This window comes from Montipora foliosa, chromosome 8 (genome assembly GCF_036669935.1).
Source record: "Montipora foliosa isolate CH-2021 chromosome 8, ASM3666993v2, whole genome shotgun sequence".
Classification (NCBI taxonomy): domain Eukaryota; kingdom Metazoa; phylum Cnidaria; class Anthozoa; order Scleractinia; family Acroporidae; genus Montipora; species Montipora foliosa.
This window is the reverse complement of record NC_090876.1, coordinates 8,604,797-8,624,796: the sequence shown is the minus strand read 5'-3', so window position 1 is coordinate 8,624,796 and position 20,000 is coordinate 8,604,797. Positions and strand designations below refer to the sequence as shown.

Genomic DNA, 20,000 nt, shown 5'->3' with positions numbered 1-20,000 from the left:
ATCAAACCAAACATAAAAATATTGCTTAAAACATTGAAGCAAGGTTGGAATAAAACAGCAAGTACAAAAGGAGGCAGGGATGGGCAAAATTGGAGAAGATTAAAATGGATTTTGAGTGGGATTTTTTAAAACTGTTCAGCCTAAAAGTTTTTCAAAGTTTATCTCTGTTGTTTCTAACTTAAATTCTGTATGCTCGACAGACATTTTTTTACCACAAAGCTTTGATTTGAGTTCTTTCAAAGAAAAGTACTTTCTGGCTTAACATTAAGTTGCATAGCAAGTAGGGGTGGGTATAAATTGTTAAAACTACACAAAATGGTTAAACTACACAAAAAAACTGCAGTGCCATGACACAGCACCTTTGAAAAGCTTATATAGCCATTAAAGGGACATTTATCATGCTTAATTTGCTGTTTTTAGGTCAAAAATGGGCAAAAATCTAATTAAATTAGAACTTAAGCTCAGACATAAAACTATCCTGACAACCCACTGACAAGATATCAAATATATTTATGGCACAAAGAGCTATTCATATTTAATTTTAGGTGTTTTTCTAAAGACAAAACTTGAAAGAACTGCGTGTCATGGCCAGTTTTTCAAGTTTCAATCCATTTCCATCTTCTCCATCCTTGGCCATAAACAACAAAGAATCAGCTTCAGTGCACTTCAATGGTCATTGGCAACAAAACTTCACCATTATTTTGTGGTTTTCACTGATGCAAGGACGTCTTTTAGTGATTTGAGGTTTGACTAAAATAGTGTGACACTGTTCCTCTAAACCAAACATTTAGGATACGTCTCAATCCCATGTTGATTAAAGAGCTTTTGTGTTTGCTTGTGTGCTTACCAACCAGACTCCAGTAGCATTGTTGGAACTCTTGTTTCTTTATCAGTTTAGAGATGGATTCTAGTTTGCGATACCTTCGACATGGTTTGTAGGTTTCCTGGGAAAAAAAAGGAGTTATGAACATGTGCAAATGATAGGTAATGGTAAAAAATCTCATGCTATAAATGCATCATCCAATTCATTGGTTGATGTGTTTGCCCAGATGTCACCAACAATAACCAACACACTACCAACTTGTTGGCCAAAACACGGAAAACAAGTCGGGTGCCCAACATGCCGAAGCACAACATCTGACTCTTGACCCTCCAGAGCAGTTACCTATGTTTAAGAACTAATGCAACATAAACAGTGCATTATCTCAAATGTTTTTGTTTTCACCCCATGTGTCAAGGTATTTCTTAGTAGATGTATATGTACATGTACATGGTCAGTGAATTTGCTGGTTAATCTAGTGATCCAGTCTTGTTTACTCATTAATTTCATTTCACAACATGTTGACATAATTAAGTTTCAAATGAAGTTTTTCAATGATTTTCACCTGCAATACTCCAGTCAATTTGTTAGCCAATGTGTCAGGACAGTTTTAATAAATAGTACTTATGCTTAAGTTTGAAGCCATTTGTTTGCCTGATCTCAAACCATAGAACCACAGCCATATGTATTTACCTGTGGCCCTGAGTTACTTAAAATTAATGTTGAAAATTAATGTTTTGATGGTGGAGGAAAACCAAAGCAGCTGGAGATAAATGTTCTCAGTCAGATTAAGATGGACTGAAACTCCACCCAAATGTACAAACCTTGTGGCCACAGCCTGAGGGCATTTTTCAGCTTGCTTTAAACTACCCAACAACCAGATGCCTTAGTCTTCATTGCGATGTACTAGATAAGGTATATAGGCCAAAACGAGTCTGTGATGAATGGAACGAGAGTGGCTTTTCATAATATTATTAATAATCGTATGAATAGGAAACTAACAAAACAGTGATTTCAAAACTCCTACAATTAAAATGTAATAATAATAATAATAATAATAATAATAATAATAACAATAATAACAATAATAAAGTCTTCATAGACATGTGCCTACCTTTAGAAGTTCCATTCCATGCACTTACACACTTTGGCGTCCTTGTTATCCTATCATTATCATTATCCTAAAGAGAATATTTATAAAGACAAAAAAACTGGAATAATTTTCATGTGTCATTTTGACAGCAATTAGCTGTTAAGCAAAACTCCACCTTCAATTAACTGTATGCTTAATGTTTATGTTCAAATGGAAAAAAAGGTTGAAATAATATGATATAATACATTGTAATAATATTTATCGCAATGATGTGTATGACAATTAAAACAAAAGTTCTAATGTATTCACCTTGTAAACATTGATACAAGAAAACAGCATGCAGTACTTAAAAAGTAGACAATGCAAATAGCCCATCAAATACCTTTGGTGTTGAGTGGTGCTTGTTAAACTGAGACACAGAAAACTCTCGAATGTAGTTGCCCATTTCTTCTTTTATTTCAATTGCTTTCTTGACCAGCCGCTAGGGAAAAAAGGGGTTTAAAGAAGCATTAACCTTTTCCCTACTACAATGGCCACTTAGAGATTTTACTCTGTCTAATGCCAGGTGATTTTGCTCATTACTAGGAACCGCTTAGGGGCCAAAGGATAAGCATCATTAATAATGAATGTTGAAGATAATGATCATAACAATGATAATGACTGTGACGGTGTGCTGTTGATGTGACAACCCTTTCAGGACGCAATTTATTGGATGAATTTCAATTATTATATACAATTAATTACACTGGTTCCACATGTTATTCTCAACAAATAAATATCGCTTTTCCGCCCCAGTTTTAAGATTAAGTCAACACTTTTTTTAAAACCTGGTCACTTTGTTTGAGAAAATAACACAATGCCGGTTTCCACAGAAAGAAAATTTTTCAAAGCCCATTCAGTTTTTTTTTGGGACCCGGTCATCGTTGTAAATAATGGAAATGTCCCTTAACGCATTCACATCCTTCCCCCCCCCCCCCCCCAAAAAAAAAAGCAGCCCCCAAAGGCGAGTAAAATTGTCTGACATTAGACTGAGTGAAACCTATAATTCTCAATCTCAGGAGGGAATTCTCAGGTTTCACATGGCGTCAAAGCCACCATATTGGTGTCCCCAAACAAAGAAACTGCGGCATGTTGGCATCCCGACCCAATCCTCTGGGAATTGAACTCTGTCATTACGCAAACGTTTTCTTTTGCTTTCGTTGAAAAACATGGCTGTTGATCACGTGAGTGAAAACCAAGAATAGGTTAACCCTTTAAGTGGTTTTTGAGTGGACCTAAATTGTTGGTGTTGGATTGTCATAAAGAAAAGTAAACTATTTTCACATTAAAGTGCCTATGGAGTGGACCTAAACTGTTGGTGTTGACATGTCATTAAGAAAAGTAATCTATGCCTATGAAGTGAAAAATATCTTTTGCTTACTTTAAAGACCTTTCAATATAATGAAGAATGGTGTTTTCTATTTTGGAATACCTTCTTTCGTCCCAGAGATATTCAAGTTTTTTTTTTTTTTAAATGACGTCACAAAAATTGCAAATGACTCTAATAAATCACAATATTTAACAATATCTCCGAAAATATTGGATGCCTTGGGTGTTGTTCAAACTTGGCAACAGTATCCTACATCAAGTAAGACATAAAACAATACCCTCTTCCTGTTGCCATGGCAACCATTTTTGCTGCAGCATCTATTTAACTCAGGATTGATTTTGTCATTTATTGTCGTGATGAGGCATGTCCACTGCCGGTAAGCAGAGATGTAAAACATGGGCAGCACATGTGTTTTAAGTCTGACCATCTGCCTGTACTTATCTGTTAAAAGTCCAAGATATTTGGCTCATTGCAGAAAGGGACTGGGAACAAGACTGTTGCCATGGCAACATCTTAAGGGGTGTCACTTTGTGCCATACATTACTGGTGCCAAGTTTGAATATCATTACTCCAATATTTTCAGAGATATTCTCAATTTTGTGATTCATTACAGTCATTTTGCAATGTTTGTGACATCACCACTTTTTAACAAAAACTTGAATATCTCTGGAACGTCAAAGAAGGAATTCCAAAATAGAAAATACCATTCTTCATCATTTTGAAAGGTCTTTAAATGGGTTGTATCATGGGAATTACTCCTTTATCCCTTTTACATGTATTTTGACCATAAATTTAATAAATCAATTTTCAGTGATTTTTCATTCTTAACTTGCTTCTGTATCACCGCAGTGACTGATTAAAATGTATCAAATTTTACGAGAAAAATGAGCCACGCTAAGTTATTACGGAATTTATCTAAGATCCAAAGGTAGTATCTGAAAACATAGGCCCAACATTGTGTAGTGGCCTCCCTGTGCTATTGTACTTAGGTCACGTGAGTAGCAAAACCACACACTTGAGAGTGGGTTGTTAAAATAAACCTTGTAAGAGCTTGATTGAAGTGCTTCATCAGTTTTCCTTCACGGTTTGGAGCTAAGAACGTTACATGGTGTCAGAAGGAAACTTCTGAGTGAGAAGTACAGCAAGATTTCGCTCACATTTAGTTGAATTTGGATTGATTTTGATGAGAAATCACGACGAAACCCACACCAAATATGGACGCCAACACAAATAACACAACTCCGCCAACAACAAGCAGCCGCACAGCACCGACTTCAAATTCCACACAGCAAGTCCTCACCTCTAATCTTCCGTTGCCGCCAAGGTTGGAACTTAGAGGAAATCTGGCAAGAAATTGGAAAAACTGGCTGCAAACATGGAAAGCGTATGAGACAATAACGGGCTTACATCTGAAACTGCAAGATTACCGTGTCGCCACCTTTATCACTTGTATTGGGTCTGAGGCTATAGAGATCCACGGTGGGTTACCCTTTGCTTCCGAAGCAGAGAAAGGTAGCATTGACAAAGTTTTAGAGCTGTGGAACAATTATTGCGCAGGTAAAACTAACACTATTTACGAACGCTACAAGTTTAATAACAGATCACAAGAGCCTGGCGAGACAATCGATGCCTATGCAACTGCAGTCCGCACATTGGCAGACACGTGTTTGTTCGGTTCTTTAAAAGAAGAAATGATCAGAGACAGGCTAGTATGTGGAATTTCTGATAATGTCCTTCGTAAAAAGCTACTTCAAGAATCGCAGCTAACACTGGAGAAATGCATGGATTAATGCCGAGCAGCCGAAGCGGTAAATAGCCAGCTAAAAGAGATATCAAGCCATGGTCCAGACACCGTAAATTATCTGAATAAATCAAAGAATGGAAAGCCTCAGTCGAAGCCACAGTTTCGAGCACAGCCAAACCTCAGAAGAAACGCTGGCTTGCCAGGAAATAAGCAAATGATCATGAGAGATTGCAAATATAGTGGATGGAGACATGAGTGTAAGAAAGAAGAGTGTCCTGCATTCGGAAAGACCTGCAATACGTGTGGGGGAAAAGACCACTTTAGCAATGTCTGCACACAAAAAATACAGCCTGGTAACAAAGCCCCTTCCCGCAGCAACCTGCAGCAGAGCAAGCTGAGAGTGCATGAGGTACACGAAGATGCACCAACTTCATCCGAGGATGAACTTTGGGCTCTCTCATTTGCCGGAGAAGTTTATAGTGTTTCGCACAGCAAGAAGCAAGTCAGTGCAGTCATGGAAATTGGAAAGAAGACAGTGGAGATGCAGATAGACACTGGAGCATCTTGTAATGTCCTGCCCCACAGTTGCCTCCCAGACGACACAGAAATTCAGACTACAAAAAGAGAACTTATCACTTACTCTAAGTCTAAATTGAGAGTTTTAGGAACAGTAATAGTCCACATTCGAAACCCATGCAACAATACAGAGTATGTAGCAGAGTTTGTTGTAGTCGAGGATGGCTTCGCACCTCTACTGGGAGCTGAGACAGCACAGAAAATAAACCACCTGGTAGTCCAGCACCGGAACATCCTGCAGCCTGACCACCAAACACCTGAGATTATCGAAGACAGCATCAATAGTCTGACCGAAGAGCAAGTTCTAGCAGAGTATGCTGACCTGTTTAAAGGCCTTGGCAAGATTGAGGGAAAACTAAACTTAGAAGTTGACGAGCTGAGACAGTCCCACCAGTAGTAATGCCACCCCGTCGTGTTCCAGTTGCAGTAAAAGGCAAAGTAAGCGAGGAACTTGACCGCCTTGAAAGCTTGCGAGTACCTGAGAAAGAGGACAAGCCGACACCATGGGTATCAAGCATGGTTGCAACGCAGAAGCCTAGCGGGAAGGTTAGAGTGTGCATTGACCCACAGCGCTTAAACCAAGCACTGAAGCGGAGACATTATCCCTTGCCAGTTATTGATGACATCCTGCCAGACTTGTCTAAGGCGAGAGTGTTCACCAAAAATGACCTTAAGGATGGGTTCCTCCAGATTCAATTGGATGACGCTTCGAGTAAGCTGACGACTTTCCAGACAGCATGGGGAAGGTACCGATGAGGTATGCATGCCATATGGGATATTAGCCCAGCCCCGGAATGTTTCCAGCAGAAGCTTGACCAACGCCTTGAGGGTCTCAAGGGGGTGTACAAAATCACAGATGACCTCCTTATTATCGGTCAAGGTGACACTGACGAAGAGGCTGACCAGGATCACGACCTGAACTTGAAGAACCTCTTGGACAGGTGCAGGACAAAGGGTATCAAGCTGAATAAAGACAAGTTTCAATTGAAATGCAGCGAAGTGTCGTTCATTGGCCATGTCATGACAAAGGACGGACTGAAACCTGATCCCCGAAAAATTGAAGCAATTGTCAAAATGGAGCGCCCAGATGATGTGCCAGCCGTGCAGAGATTCATTGGGCTAGTAAAGTACTGTACTTGTCAAAGTTCCTGCAAGACCTTTCGGAAATGTGTGAGCCACTACATTGCTTGACACATAAAGATGCCGAGTGGATTTGGGGCCATGAACAGGAAGACGCCTTTAAGAGAATTAAAGACGCGGTTGTCAAAGCACCAGTGCTGAAGTATTTCAGTGAGAGCGACCCAACAGAATGCCAATGAGATGCATCCCAGGGCGGACTTGGATTCGTGGTGATGCAGCACGGTCAACCAGTTACATTTGCTAGTAGAGTGCTCACTCCGGCTAAAAGAAGATACTCGCAGATTGAGAAAGAATTGTTGGCACACGTTTTCGGTATGGAACATAACCACAGCTATGTCTACGGCCGCAAAGTCATTTTATGGACTGACCACAAACCGTTGGTCTCAATCTCGAAGAAGCCTCTAGTATCAGCACCTAAGAGATTACAGCGCTTGCCATTCCGTCTGCAGCAGTATGACTACGAGATCCGCTACAAGCCCGGCAAAGATATGCTTCTAGCGGACACTCTTTCTAGAGCTTACCTCACAAAGTACGAGCGGTCAGCAACCGAAGTAGAAGTGGAACACATCCATGCCACACACTTTCTTCCAGTGCCAGAACACCAACTCAAAGAATTGCAGAAGGAGACAGCCTGTGATCAAACCCTTCAAACGCTCAAGAAAGCGATTGTGGATGGGTTCCCTGATACAAAGCAGGAACTCCCAGCAGCCATCCATCCCTACTTCCAACTCCGTGACGAGCTTTCGGTACATGATGGCATCATATTCAAGGGACTGCGATGTATCATACCTCAGACATTAAGACCAAGGGTCAAGGCGAAGCTGCACGAGTCGCATATCGGCGTGCAAGGTTGCTTAAGAAGAGCGCGAGAAACACTGTACTGGCCCGGCATGAATGCAGAAATCACTGACTTCATCCAGAAGTGTGACACCTGCATGGCTTATCAGAGCAATCAACCCAAAGAACCACTAATTTGCTATGAAGTTCCGTGGGAGAAAATAGGAACTGATATTTTTACAGTTGATGACAAGAGTTACCTGTGCATGGTAGACTACTATTCAGGTTATTTTGAGGTGGACCAACTGTATAGCAAGACAGGAACTGTTATCAGAAACAGTTGAAGAAGCACTTTTCCGCCCATGGGATCCCAAATCAGTTGCACAGTGATAATGGACCACCGTACAATTCTGCAGAATTCAGCAATTTTGTTAAATCGTCTGGAACTGAACACATAACCAGCTCATCCGGATACCCACAGAGCAATGGACGGGTGGAAAACGCTGTGAAAACTGCCAGTACTCTGATCAAGAAAGCCAAAGAGTCCAATTCAGAATTCTTCCTCTCCTTGCTAAGCTGGAGAAACACTCCCACTGAAGGAATGAATTCTTCACCAGTGCAACGAATGTTCGGTAGGCGCACCCGAACTCAGCTGCCAACAGCGGAAGTACTGCTGAAACCACAGTCCACAGATACACGGGAAACAAGAGATCAAATACTGAAGAGGAAAGCAAAGCAAACCTATCATTATAACCAACATGCAAAAGAGCTTCCAACCCTCCTGGAAGGGGAGACAGTGCGAGTTGCACCCCAACCTGGCAATAGGTCACAGAAATGGTTCAAGGCAGTGGTACAGGACCAAACAGATGTGAGATCTTACAATGTGAGAACCCAAGATGGTGGAATGTTCCGCAGGAATCGCAGACACCTTCGCAGCAGCAAGGAGCCACTCTATCCCTTCGAACGCAATGAACCAGAAATCAGCCCATCACCTCAGCCGCAAAGAGTTACTTCAGCGAACTGTACGGACTTCTGCGCAACAGAGTTTCATCTACAAGAGCCTAGCTAGCACTGAAACTGGACAACCTGATCAGTCAAGCAAACCGGAAGTTGTAGTGTCTGACAAGCCCCAGCCAGGCCAGCACAGGATCACATGCGCTGGACGTGTTTCAAAGCCACCAAGCTATTTAAAGGACTGTTGTTGAAACCAACTGGAGTTTGAAAGAAAGGAACTTTATTTGAGAGCCATGTTCTAGTCAATCGTATAGTTGTTGTTATTACTGGCTAAATTTTAATTTAGTGCCAACTTGTTAGTTAGTTTGCCAACTTGTTGTTTGTTTGTTTGTTGTTTAGTGCCAACTTAGCTAGGGCCATAGTTCAATTTACATCTTGTGTAGATTTTAGTTTCGGTTCTTTTCTTTTTTTTTACGAAAGGAAAGGTGTAGTGGTCTCCCTGTGCTATTGTACTTAGGTCACGTGACTAGCAAAACCACGCACTTGAGAGCGGGTTGTTAAAATAAACCTCGTAAGAGCTTGATTGAAGTGGTTCATCAGTTTTCCTTCACGGTTTGGAGCTAAGAATGTTACACATTGCTTTCAAATTGGCATTCAAATTAATCTTGGCTACGCATAACCAAAAACACTTAAGAATGGTTTCTTTGAGCTAAAATAGCCATTTTGAAGTAACTTTGGCCATTCATTTTTGTTTGCCATCAGTAAACAGGTCTCCTTTGCTTTTCAGGTTTTTACTACACTCCATGACACTGCCCCTTTAAAATAAGCAAGAGGTATTTTTTACATAAGAGGCACTTTAAAACTCACCAACAAACAGCAAAGACTTTTCCGTTTGACTTAAGCTTGCTGAAATAGACATGTTCAAACTTTTTTATAATTCCTATACGAAGAGAAGAGAAGTTGAAATAGTTTTAAAAAGTGACCAATGTCTGGTTTTTTAAAACAAACATTCCATGAACTAGACTAAACTGATTGGAGATGACAACTTTGAAAAAGAGAACTTGTCACAATGACTTGCAAATCCCATTGCCTGGACAACTGAAAAAACAGTCATACTCTTTAGACTATACCTCTACATGTAAAATTTCAGTTCTTGCAAAATCCTTCTCATCAAAATACACGATTGTGGCAACTTGAACTTTTTCCCTTAGATATACCTTAAAGAGGCTGTAAAAAGCATTCAGAAAATTTTCATTCAATTAATATTTAATTTTACAAGGCAAAATTGTGTAAGTTACACTCACCAGTTGGACTTTTTTTTATCCTTGAGTAGTTTGTCTAATGTGTGTAGGATCTGGTTCTTTGTTACTCACTTATGCCCAGGATTGACCCAGATGCACACCCAATTTTGACATCCAACACCTTCATACACTGTAAAAAGTAAATCATAAAGCCCTGAAAATGAGATTCCATGCACTCAGCTTCTACCACTGGCTTTTAAACCCTTAATGCAGGGGTTTCAATAACTTTTCAAGCAGATGCCTCGGGACTAATCAATGTAAGAAACTGTCACTCTTGTCTTTTTAATAAAAGAGTTTGAGTGAAAATCTGACAGACAGATGGCGATATACCGCCGATGACCAGCTTCCACGGAAACCCCTGCTTCATGAATATTTTGTTGTGCAATTGTTAAGGAGTAAATAGTTATCATTATGACTGCATGACAATGCATGACAGGACACACTTTTCTACGCAGTACTTCTGTTTTAGTTTTCCGTTCCTGTTGACATTGTTATCACATGTTAATTCAACTGCTGCATTCTTTAATATTAGCAAATACAAAATGAGCGGCAGATCTGCAAAACCTGGGCATTTACAGTGGCAAAATCTGGAACCTCTTTCGGAAGAGCCTCTCTGGGAGATTGGTCAAGTATGTCCCAATCTGTAGCATCAGAACCCCTATCTAGTTGTTATTCTCATAAAGCATGCACTCACACCTTTGCTGCTAGCCAGCCAAGTCTTGACAAAATTACCCATATCAACAGCCGGGAACAACCTGGAGCATACAACTCTTATGCTAGAACTATATGTCACCATTATTTAAAGGACACCAGGACATTTTTTAGATGCATGAGCTTTTTAGTACCTTTCATATCTCATGACAGACCTATGTCACTCCCAAGGGTATAACATTATGTAAGGCTTGAGATTGGCTGGAAAGATCTTTTTTAGCTGAGAAACCAATCTTCTAGTAACCAACCAAATGTGTCAAAGTTGTATTGAGGTATTAAGGACAAAAGCCTCTCGTAAACATGATGTCTAAATAACTGTTACATCTTAAAAGCTTCTTTAAAATCTTACCATCTCAGCAACTCCAAATATCATGCAACAATGTCCAAGTTGCAGAGTTTAACCTGTAAGTAAAAGAACAGGATCACTGAGAATAATGTCCAATTGGGATGTACCAAAGAAATATCACTGCCTTGTTGGCTCAAGAATAATTGAAAGAGAATCACACTACCCCTTAACCCATAGCCTCACCAAAACAAACGAAAACCATCCTGCCCTTGTAATTTAAATGTGCAATTGCTTGGACTTTTAGCCTTCTAAAATAAAGGTGTCACAGTTAAGCTATGTCAAGCATGACAGGAGTAGTTTTAAAAATCTCCCAGATTCCATTCAAATCTTGGAAGCTCCAAGATTATGTCAGTTTTGTGGATACTGGTCACACATGACATTATTAGCTTGACTGTATTAACCATACGTCTCGTCTAAAAGAACTTAATAACAGACCAAGTCACAGAACGTACACAGCCAATCCTCTTTTCTTTTTACTACAATTGTACTTTTTATTTATTACTAATTTTTTTACAATGGTAACAAAATTGTCATTTACATTCGGCTAATTTTTGCACCCTCTTAAGTGCAGTCAGGAAATAGGAACTCCCACTCAGCAGATTTTGCACATGAAATGTGGCATTAAAATGTGTTGTATAAATGCTTCATTATTTTAACAGCTACAATTTGCAGAGTGATGGGTAAATATAGGAACTTCCACTATAGCCAGCCAGATTCTAGATTAAGACCACTTTAATTCCAGGAGTTAAGTGAATTTCTCAACTTCCACAAGTCAGCTCTGGAAAATGTGTCCTTCTTATGGAGTCCTTCATGTAGTCTTGCCTGCAGTTTTGAACACCAAACCAGCCAATGATTTAATTCATATCCATGAGCTTGGTAACCATGTCTAGCAGCGGCAAATACCTGCCAGAGAGTCAAAATCAAACTTCATTGACAGGCAGTCCAAGAGCTAATAGTCTTACCCTGAACAAGAGGCTTTAAAGTTGTACCAACTTCAAAACAAAAACACTTACGACAGTAAAACACTTAATGTAACAGGAATTGCAAACAGACAAAACCACAATTTTGGCAATAGAACAATGCCATGTTCCTATGTGCAGAACTTAGCACATATTTGAACAAAACTACATCCAAGTACGTACATAATAATTATTAATGATAAAATGATCATTATGATTGATGGTTTTGCTGTCATTTCGTGACCAAATCATTGAGAAAATTCAAGTAAGAAGGCCCTTTTCATCATCATCATCCTTTTTATTCATTGGTGAGTAGGCCCTTCCCATGACCGTGTCATGTGACCTTGTTGTGGTACAAAACATGATTTTAGAACAGTATGAAACTTTAAAAATTGTAAAAGAATTGAGTACTGGAGGCAAAGTTTGCCATCCAGCAGCTGTTTTCCATATAAATCTCTGTTAAAGTTTTTAAGCAAGAACACTGTCAGGGAAAAACAAGGCCTCCTCAAGACCAGTGAAAGACAAGAACGGCGAGACCATCACAGATGAAGCCAAAGAGAGAGCAAGATGGGCAGAACACTTCCAAGAGATTCTCAAGAGACCCTCACCTCAAGTCCCACCTGACATCCCACCAGCTGCAAACCAGCTAGCGGTGAGCATCAATCCACCAACCAAGGCTGAGGTCAGCAAAGCTATCAAGTCCTTGAAGTCAGGCAAGGCAGCAGGCCCAGACGGTATCCCACCAGAAGCACTAAAGGCGGACGTCCAGACCTCCACGGAGATGATCCATCCACTCCTGATGAAGATCTGGGAGAACGAGCAGATCCCAGTGGAATGGAAGAAAGGGTAACTGGTGAAACTGCCAAAGAAAGGGGACTTGTCATCATGCAACAACTGGCGGGGTATCATGCTGCTCTCCATCCCAAGCAAGATCCTGACAAGAATCATCCTGGAGAGAATCAAGAAGGCCCTGGACGAAACTCTACGAGAGGAGCAGGCAGGTTTTCGTCAAGACAGATCCTGCACAGACCATATCGCCACGCTGCGAATCATCATTGAGCAGTCGCTGGAATGGCAGACCCCACTGTACTCAGTATTCGTCGACTTCCAAAAGGCATTCGACAGTGTGGATCGCGACATCATCTGGAGGCTAATGCAACACTATGGCTTCCCCCCCCAAGTTCATTTCCATCATACAGCAACTGTACGACAACTCCAGCTGCCAAGTCATACACAACGGGAAGTTGATGGACACATTCCAGGTACAGACCGGTGTTCGTCAAGGCTGCATACTGTCGCCGACCATCTTCCTTCTGGTAGTCGACTGGATTATGAAGCAGGCAACATCAGATAAGAAGACCGGCATCCAGTGGACTTTCACCAAACAGCTGGAGGACCTGGACTTCGCTGACGACATTAGCCTCCTCTCACACAGACACCAGGACGCACAAGAGAAGCTGTCCCGCCTCGCCGAAGAAGCTGAGAAGACGGGCCTCAATATCAACATCAAGAAGACGGTGGTGATGCAAATAAACAACAAGAAACAAGACCCAATCACACTCCACGACGAAGACCTGAACGAGGTGGAGAAGTTTGTCTACCTGGGCAGTGTCGTCAACACAGATGGAGGAACAGACGAAGACATCAAGAGCCGTATCAACAAGGCCAGATATGCATTCAACACCCTCCGCCCCATTTGGAATTCTTCAGCCCTCTCCCTCCACAACAAGATCAGAATCTTCAACACCAACGTCAAGTCTGTTTTACTGTATGGCTCCGAAACATGGAGAACTACTAAATCAAACACGCACAAGCTGCAGACCTTTATCAACAGATGCCTCAGAAACATCATCAACATCAGATGGCCAGACGTCATTTCAAACGCCGACCTCTCGGATAAGACTGGTCAAAGCCCCATTGAAGTGGAAATCAAAAAAAGGAAGTGGGGGTGGATCGGCCACACACTCAGGAAGTCCCCCTCAAACGTCACCAAGCAAGCCCTCGACTGGAATCCACAAGGAAAGCGTAAAGTAGGAAGACCGAAACAGACCTGGCGCAGGAGCACTGATGCAGAGGTGAATGCCATTGGTACGACATGGGCACAGCTGAAGAGGACCTCACAGAACCGAGTGCGTTGGAGGAGTGTTGTTGCGGCCCTATGTTCCACAGGGAACCTAAAGGCTTAAGTCAAGTCAAAGTTTTTAAGCATTAAAATCGCTGTAAAATCTCTCACCTAAATGTCAGTGGCCTCAAATCGACATTCTCACTAATTTCATCATGCTCCTTCCATTTCTGGCATCTATTTTGTACCACAACCATTTTTTTAGGATTCAGGCTCCGTCCACACATATCCAGATATTTTTGAAGCTGCAATTTTTTTCTTTCCAGATACGCCTTCTGTTCACACATATCTGGCAAATCTGGAATTTTTTTAATACACTCTCCAAAATGGATATTTTTAAATCCACTAGGAATCCAGAACTGTGTGGACAATAAATCCACATCCAGTTCCTTTCTTAAGATTGCTGCCGAGGGCTTCATGGCACATGCTCTCTTACCTCTGTCTCCTTGAGGAGTCCTGAGTACTAGATTGAATCCAGATATGTTTCGGATAGCCGTAGACAGGCAAATTTGATTTGAATACGCTACGTGTGGATGGGAATAGTTTTTAATCCGGAGAATAAAAGTTGAGGATTCACACAAGGTCACCGTTCTCACGTGATACGGTCACGCAAAGGGCCTATTCTTGGGTTGCATGTGACGTCATCATTTTGTAAAATCCGAAACTAAAGAGCCACCAAAGTTATTATCTTCATCAGGCATGAGAGGGGGTAAATTTACATCTGTGAACAACTTTTCAGCTCAAGAACATGCGTCGTCTAGAAACCGTAACATTTTAAATTTCAGAGTTATGGAGGTGCGTGACATACAGCTATGAATGTGTCTGTCGAAAAATATATACTTATCCAGTCGGGATTTTTAGCCTTTTTAGAGGTTAAAGTATTAGGAAAAGTGCTTATCTAAATGTTTGCTTGGTCATTTCAGATAATAAGTGGCCTAGATGGCCAAAGTAAGATCCAGATGTTTACACTATTTTCCGGCCGCCATGTTGGTGTCCCTTGGAGGAACACCAACATTGGTGGGCTCTGGGTGGTGGGCCCTCATACTGGGCTCTGTAAATTTGTGCAAAATATTTCGACAAAAATTTGAAGATCGGGAAAACGTGCGGACCTAAAACTTGAAGAAGTGCCTTAAATATTTATCTCCTATAGCAATGTAATTCCTTGAGTTTATTCACTGAATAGTTTTCGAAATATTTTTTAATTGCGTGACGGTGCAACCCAAGAATTACCCCTTCAACGTATGAAATGATAAACGAGTTTTAAACTAAAACTTGCCACTCTCTCATTGCCACTGCCCAAATCCACCATCGCTGATCCTTGCCTTTTAGAGGTTTTTGCCGTTTTTATAATATTAGCAACTTGTCTCTCCGTCGCTGGCACATAAGGAAGGCAATTTTTTCTCAGAGCTTGCGTGACAAACGATACATTGACAAGAACAATTCCAAAAGTGCTGTGGCTAATGTGATTCCAAGAACTACTTTGCCAAATTTGCATGATTTCTTGGGGATCTTGTTGTCTTCTGGGAGCTCTAATAATACCAACATGGCTTTCGGAGTCAATAATTTCCTCTGAAGAGCACAGGGATGTTCGATTTGCTGATCAAACAAGGACAAATAAACAACGACGAAAATATTATGAAGAGGACTCCAAACTATCGAAAAGAAACACGAGAAAAGAAAATTTTTGCTCTTTTGTGGAAAGTTCCCATTCCATTTAAGCCCCGATAATCTCAAGAGGGAAGTCCTGCAATTTCGCTTGTTGATTCTTCTCCAAGTCAACTGCAATGGAAAACAAAAACCGAAGATTAAAAAAGACCCACGAAATTCCTTCGTTTTCCGCTGTAAAGTCACAACTCCTCCGCCAGAGAGGCAAACTTGTGGGGGGTTCTGGGGGAATTCTCCGCCAGAAAATTCGAAAATCTTGAAGCTCGCAAATGCTACTTTCAGCATTCTCGACGAGATATCCAAAAAAATAAACGTAGATCATCGGTACAATGACAGATGTTTTGCTTCTTATTTTTACTTTTTGCTTGAAATTGGGAGGGCTAAAATGGCAAAAGCAGTAAATTACTAAAGGTGGAGTTTCTTTCTGATTTTTAGAATTTTAAAATGAATAATTTTCAGGGGCCGGGAGTAGAACTCAAAACACACCTGGGCAGGGCAGTCGTCACCAAGAATGGGGAGCGTAGCGTGACAGGACAAAGTGAGTCACAAAACACAAAACTTCATCTCAAGATTTTAATTAAACCACAACTACTTTTTCAAATGTTACAAACCATTACTTGTAAACAATTTCAAGCATGCATTATGACAAATCTTTGGTTACATATTGATAATTGAGTTTTACAAAGCAATTAAAAAGTAAAAGGTGAAATATTATTTACAAACTTTTCACTATTTTCTTGTCTTCCTCGAAGGGTTATTTGTTTTAGGAACTACTTTGTTCACTACCTCTAACACCACCTTGTTGTGTGGTTACATTAAAAATTTTCACCAAGTGAAAACCGTGAAAGTTAGGATCCAAATTTCACCTCAACTTTCCTGATTGGTTCATTTCAGTAATCAGTTTGACCTCTTAGAAAACAACACACTTTTTTTCAGTCTTTTTTTGATTGGTCAATTAAACAACAAAACTTCTTTTTGATTGGTTCATTTGGATCCGTAGATGACATCAGCAAAGTAGTTGAATATCAACTCAGCATTTTTTTGTTTTCCACCAAAGCCAATATTTACAAGAAAAATATACTCGATGGCGCCTTTGAAACACGATCCTGTGCAATCAGTTTACAATGGACTTAAAAAAAGTACAACTAAGAGAATGGAACTAAAGAAATCATCAGTACAAATTCAAGTTACTTAAGCATTGAATAATCAAAGGTTCATTGGAAAGAAGTGCAAGGAGCTGAGCTTTGAAATGTTTTACACAGAGACCATGGACACTTCAAAAAAGTTGTTTGGTTTACGAAATAGTTGGACATTTTGTCTTTCTGAAGCTATTTTTTAGTAAGCTGGATTTTAAATGAAATCGCTTGTATGTCACAATCTAATAAACTAAATTTACTGTCAAATTTGTTTGACTTTGTTGCTCTTGTATTGTTCATTCATCTGTTATGTTTGAACCTATAATAATTTTGTTATTTAAAAAAGCCTTCACGAATCCATGGTTCCTTTATATTCAAAGGGTTGAAATATTTTAACCTTCAATTTTTCTCGTACTGATTTAGTTATCGTCCTAACTTCAAACTTTCAATTTCGTAAGCTAAAAAACATCGAAATGAAACGACTGCGTGTTTTTAGGGTTTAAGTTTATTCAAACTAGAACTTTGCAACTAATATGCTTCCCTGATTTAGTGAAGGCGGCTTTATAAGTTATATTGTTATCGCAGAGGTTTAAGTAGTTTAGTTTGCAATTACTGTGCTTTAGTGCTGCTGATAAATGCTTGGCTGCTTTATCAGTTAACTTGTTAGCTTCGAGGTTTAAGCTGTTTAGTTTGCAATTACTGTGTTTTAGTGCTGCTGATAAATGCTCGGCTCCTTCATCAGTTAACTCGTTAAATCCGAGGTTTAAGCTGTTTAGTTTGCATCCAGTATTGACAAGAAACTTTTGCACTTCTTTTGCACCCAATGAACCAAGATCATTCCAGTGCAAACTCATACTCAAAACTCCCGAAGCATTTTCTAAGAAATGCGAGACAGCAGCAAAGTCAACAGCTTACCTCAAGTTTGGAGTGTCCCACGAGGGGAGAGTCTGAACCTGTAATGAAATGCAACTTTGCACAAGCTAGCACCGACCAAGTTGGCACAGGAAACGACCTCCAGTAAGTTGAAAATTGTATGACGCAAGGTCCAGAAAGATAAAAAAGATGGGTTGGAAACTAGAAACAGTGTTAAATCTATGCAGTAGACTTTCCAACACTGAGAAACCACCTCCTTTCTCATACTTATTGAGTGACCAAGAGGCATCCTCAATCATCAATACTGTAATGGGAAATATGAGAAAGGAGGTGGTTTCTCAGTGTTGGAAAGTCTACTGCATAGATTTAACACTGTTTCTGGTTTCCAACCCATCTTTTTTATCTTTCTGGACCTTGCATCGTACAATTTGCAACTTACTGGAGGTCGTTTCCTTTTGCCAACTTGGTCGGTGCTAGCTTGTGCAAAGTTGCATTTCATTACAGGTTCAGACTCTCCCCTTGTGGGACACTCCAAACTTGAGGTAAGCTAGTGCATGTCTTATCTGCAGGAATTTCCCTCAGATCAAGAAGACTCCAATAACCTAACAGGAACAATAGGCCAAACATGTGATGACAATGCCCACCAGCTCTACCAGAAATAAAATAAAAACTTGATGGTACCGCAACAGAACAGGCTCATTTTGACACGACTCTTTTATTGAGCTAACATCAACTATTCGTGACCAAGAAATATTCTATTAAACTTTACAAATTATGCACTGCAAGAAAGGCCACGCAGCAAGCTTGCTGTGCCAAAATTTTCAATACTTTCTGCTTTCGCGATCACCAAGGTATCAAGGCTTTAACATATTTTATTTTATTCTTTCCCGGCTTTACAGGAAAAAGAAGTTTGCACTAATTATGCGAGCCCGTCGTCAGCACATTCACATTTGAGAAACAACTTGTGGGGTTCCTCGCTCTTACGTTGACTTCTGTAGCACATTCCTTTTACAGATGCCTTATCAGCTCGTTGATCGTACGCAATATAAACGTCGTGAATATAACTCTCGGTGAAATATTTGTAACCTTTAGAACCAATATCCTTTTACCGCAACCCTCTAAGTGCTTTTGAATTTGTTCAGTAGTGAACTTTGGCAGAAGACGAAGATTTTTTGTCCAAACTAAATCGTTTTCACCGCGAGCGCCACTTTTAAGACGCCATGCTTGTTGAGATTGTTTACCCAATACAGACCACGTGACCTCTGCGCGAATTAGGTCTATTCACTACACAAGCTGGAAGTATTCCTCGTTTGTTTACCCAATAGAGACCACGTGACAGCATCGTGACGTAAGCGGCGAATAATGTCTATTACACTACATAAAGACACTAAGTGGGTTCATACTAGCGAAGTAAGTAGACCTAAAGTTTGGCAGCAGCTCAAGTACACTTGAGAGCATGAACGCCTACTTACCGTGGTAAGCGTCCACATTAGAATTCAAAGTATGCTTGAAGCAACTGAAGTTGTCAATCAAGATACGTCGTAAAATTTCGCACGCAATTTATTAATGGGTTGCCTATGGCAATCCAGTCAGAAAATGGGTAGATTATTATTTTTACTGGGTTGCCAAACCCAGTCGGAATCTGCGTAGCGTTTCGTCGTTTTATTTTCCGTGTCGTTAAAAGTCTTGCCTGTCGCTCCCCTGCTAAGTGGTATCTTTGTGCATACGCCATAGAGCTTTCTGCTCGTATTTTCTTAGGATAGAGAGGGTAGTGGAAATGCGTAGATTTCTCTGGTGGACACAGTAGAATGATAAACTTAACCTGCAATGGCGTCGAAAGTCATGTAACGGGAATGGCGTTTTAGTGGATCTTTGAACAAAATATACCCTTATGAAGCTCAATAATGGCAAGTCAATTGGATATTGAACAAGAGAGGCGGTGGAATCTTAGAAGCGACGAATAATGGACTTCGACAACAATCTATCGCCCGTCGAGCCGAAATCAAAGTAAGCTGCATTTCAAATATTTTACCAAGTGTGCTGTTATGTAGAACACTGAAACCAAATGGAAAATTCTCTGGTAACTTATGGGTTCAACAAAGACAGAGAACGATAAGTGGATCTGTGATCAACTCTGCACAGTCTACAGGTAAAAAAAATAATTGGAAATGTGACAGCCAAGAATTATTTGAAAGAAAGCTTGTCGTCTATTTTGTGCTTCATTATTCAAGGAAAAGGTACTTCATGAAAACGGTTTGATCCTGAAAGTTTAGTTTGTTGTAATGTTGCGCATATTTGACACGATTGAGTTTTTTCTCTTCGCGCACGTAATGAAATAGGAAGGGGTTTTTGCATCTAATAGCAAATATGTTGTTTGTTTCAAAAAATTGTTCGCTGGAAAAGGTGGCCTTTAT

At 40.3% G+C, this 20,000-nt stretch overlaps 3 protein-coding genes and 1 pseudogene across 3 annotated transcripts in view; 2 read left to right on the top strand and 2 right to left on the bottom strand.

Moving 5' to 3' along the window:
* LOC137968227 (coiled-coil domain-containing protein 93-like) overlaps positions 1 to 14,087 on the bottom strand; it is a 107,102-nt pseudogene extending 93,015 nt beyond the window's left edge.
* Positions 1 to 20,000, bottom strand: part of LOC138012951 (protein NLRC5-like) — a 120,896-nt gene that overhangs the window by 55,342 nt on the left and 45,554 nt on the right. The window lies entirely within an intron of this gene.
* Positions 4,497 to 5,072, top strand: LOC137968226 (uncharacterized). Its single transcript, XM_068814842.1, has one exon. The coding sequence runs from the start codon at positions 4,497 to 4,499 to the stop codon at positions 5,070 to 5,072; it is 576 nt and encodes a 191-aa protein (XP_068670943.1).
* On the top strand, positions 8,121 to 12,640 carry LOC137968225 (uncharacterized). The gene is made up of 2 exons (XM_068814841.1): positions 8,121 to 8,541; positions 12,264 to 12,640. The coding sequence occupies exons 1-2, from the start codon at positions 8,121 to 8,123 to the stop codon at positions 12,638 to 12,640; spliced, it is 798 nt and encodes a 265-aa protein (XP_068670942.1).

What these genes read in the sequence shown, in the direction of transcription:
- LOC137968226 (XM_068814842.1), top strand. Translation starts at nt 4,497, where the DNA reads ATGGACGCCAACACAAATAACACAACTCCGCCAACAACAAGCAGCCGC.
- LOC137968225 (XM_068814841.1), top strand. Translation starts at nt 8,121, where the DNA reads ATGAATTCTTCACCAGTGCAACGAATGTTCGGTAGGCGCACCCGAACT. An exon ending in AAGAGTTACTTCAGCGAACT is followed by an intron (nt 8,542 to 12,263) that starts GTACGGACTTCT and finishes AAAGTTTTTAAG; the next exon opens with CAAGAACACTGTCAGGGAAA.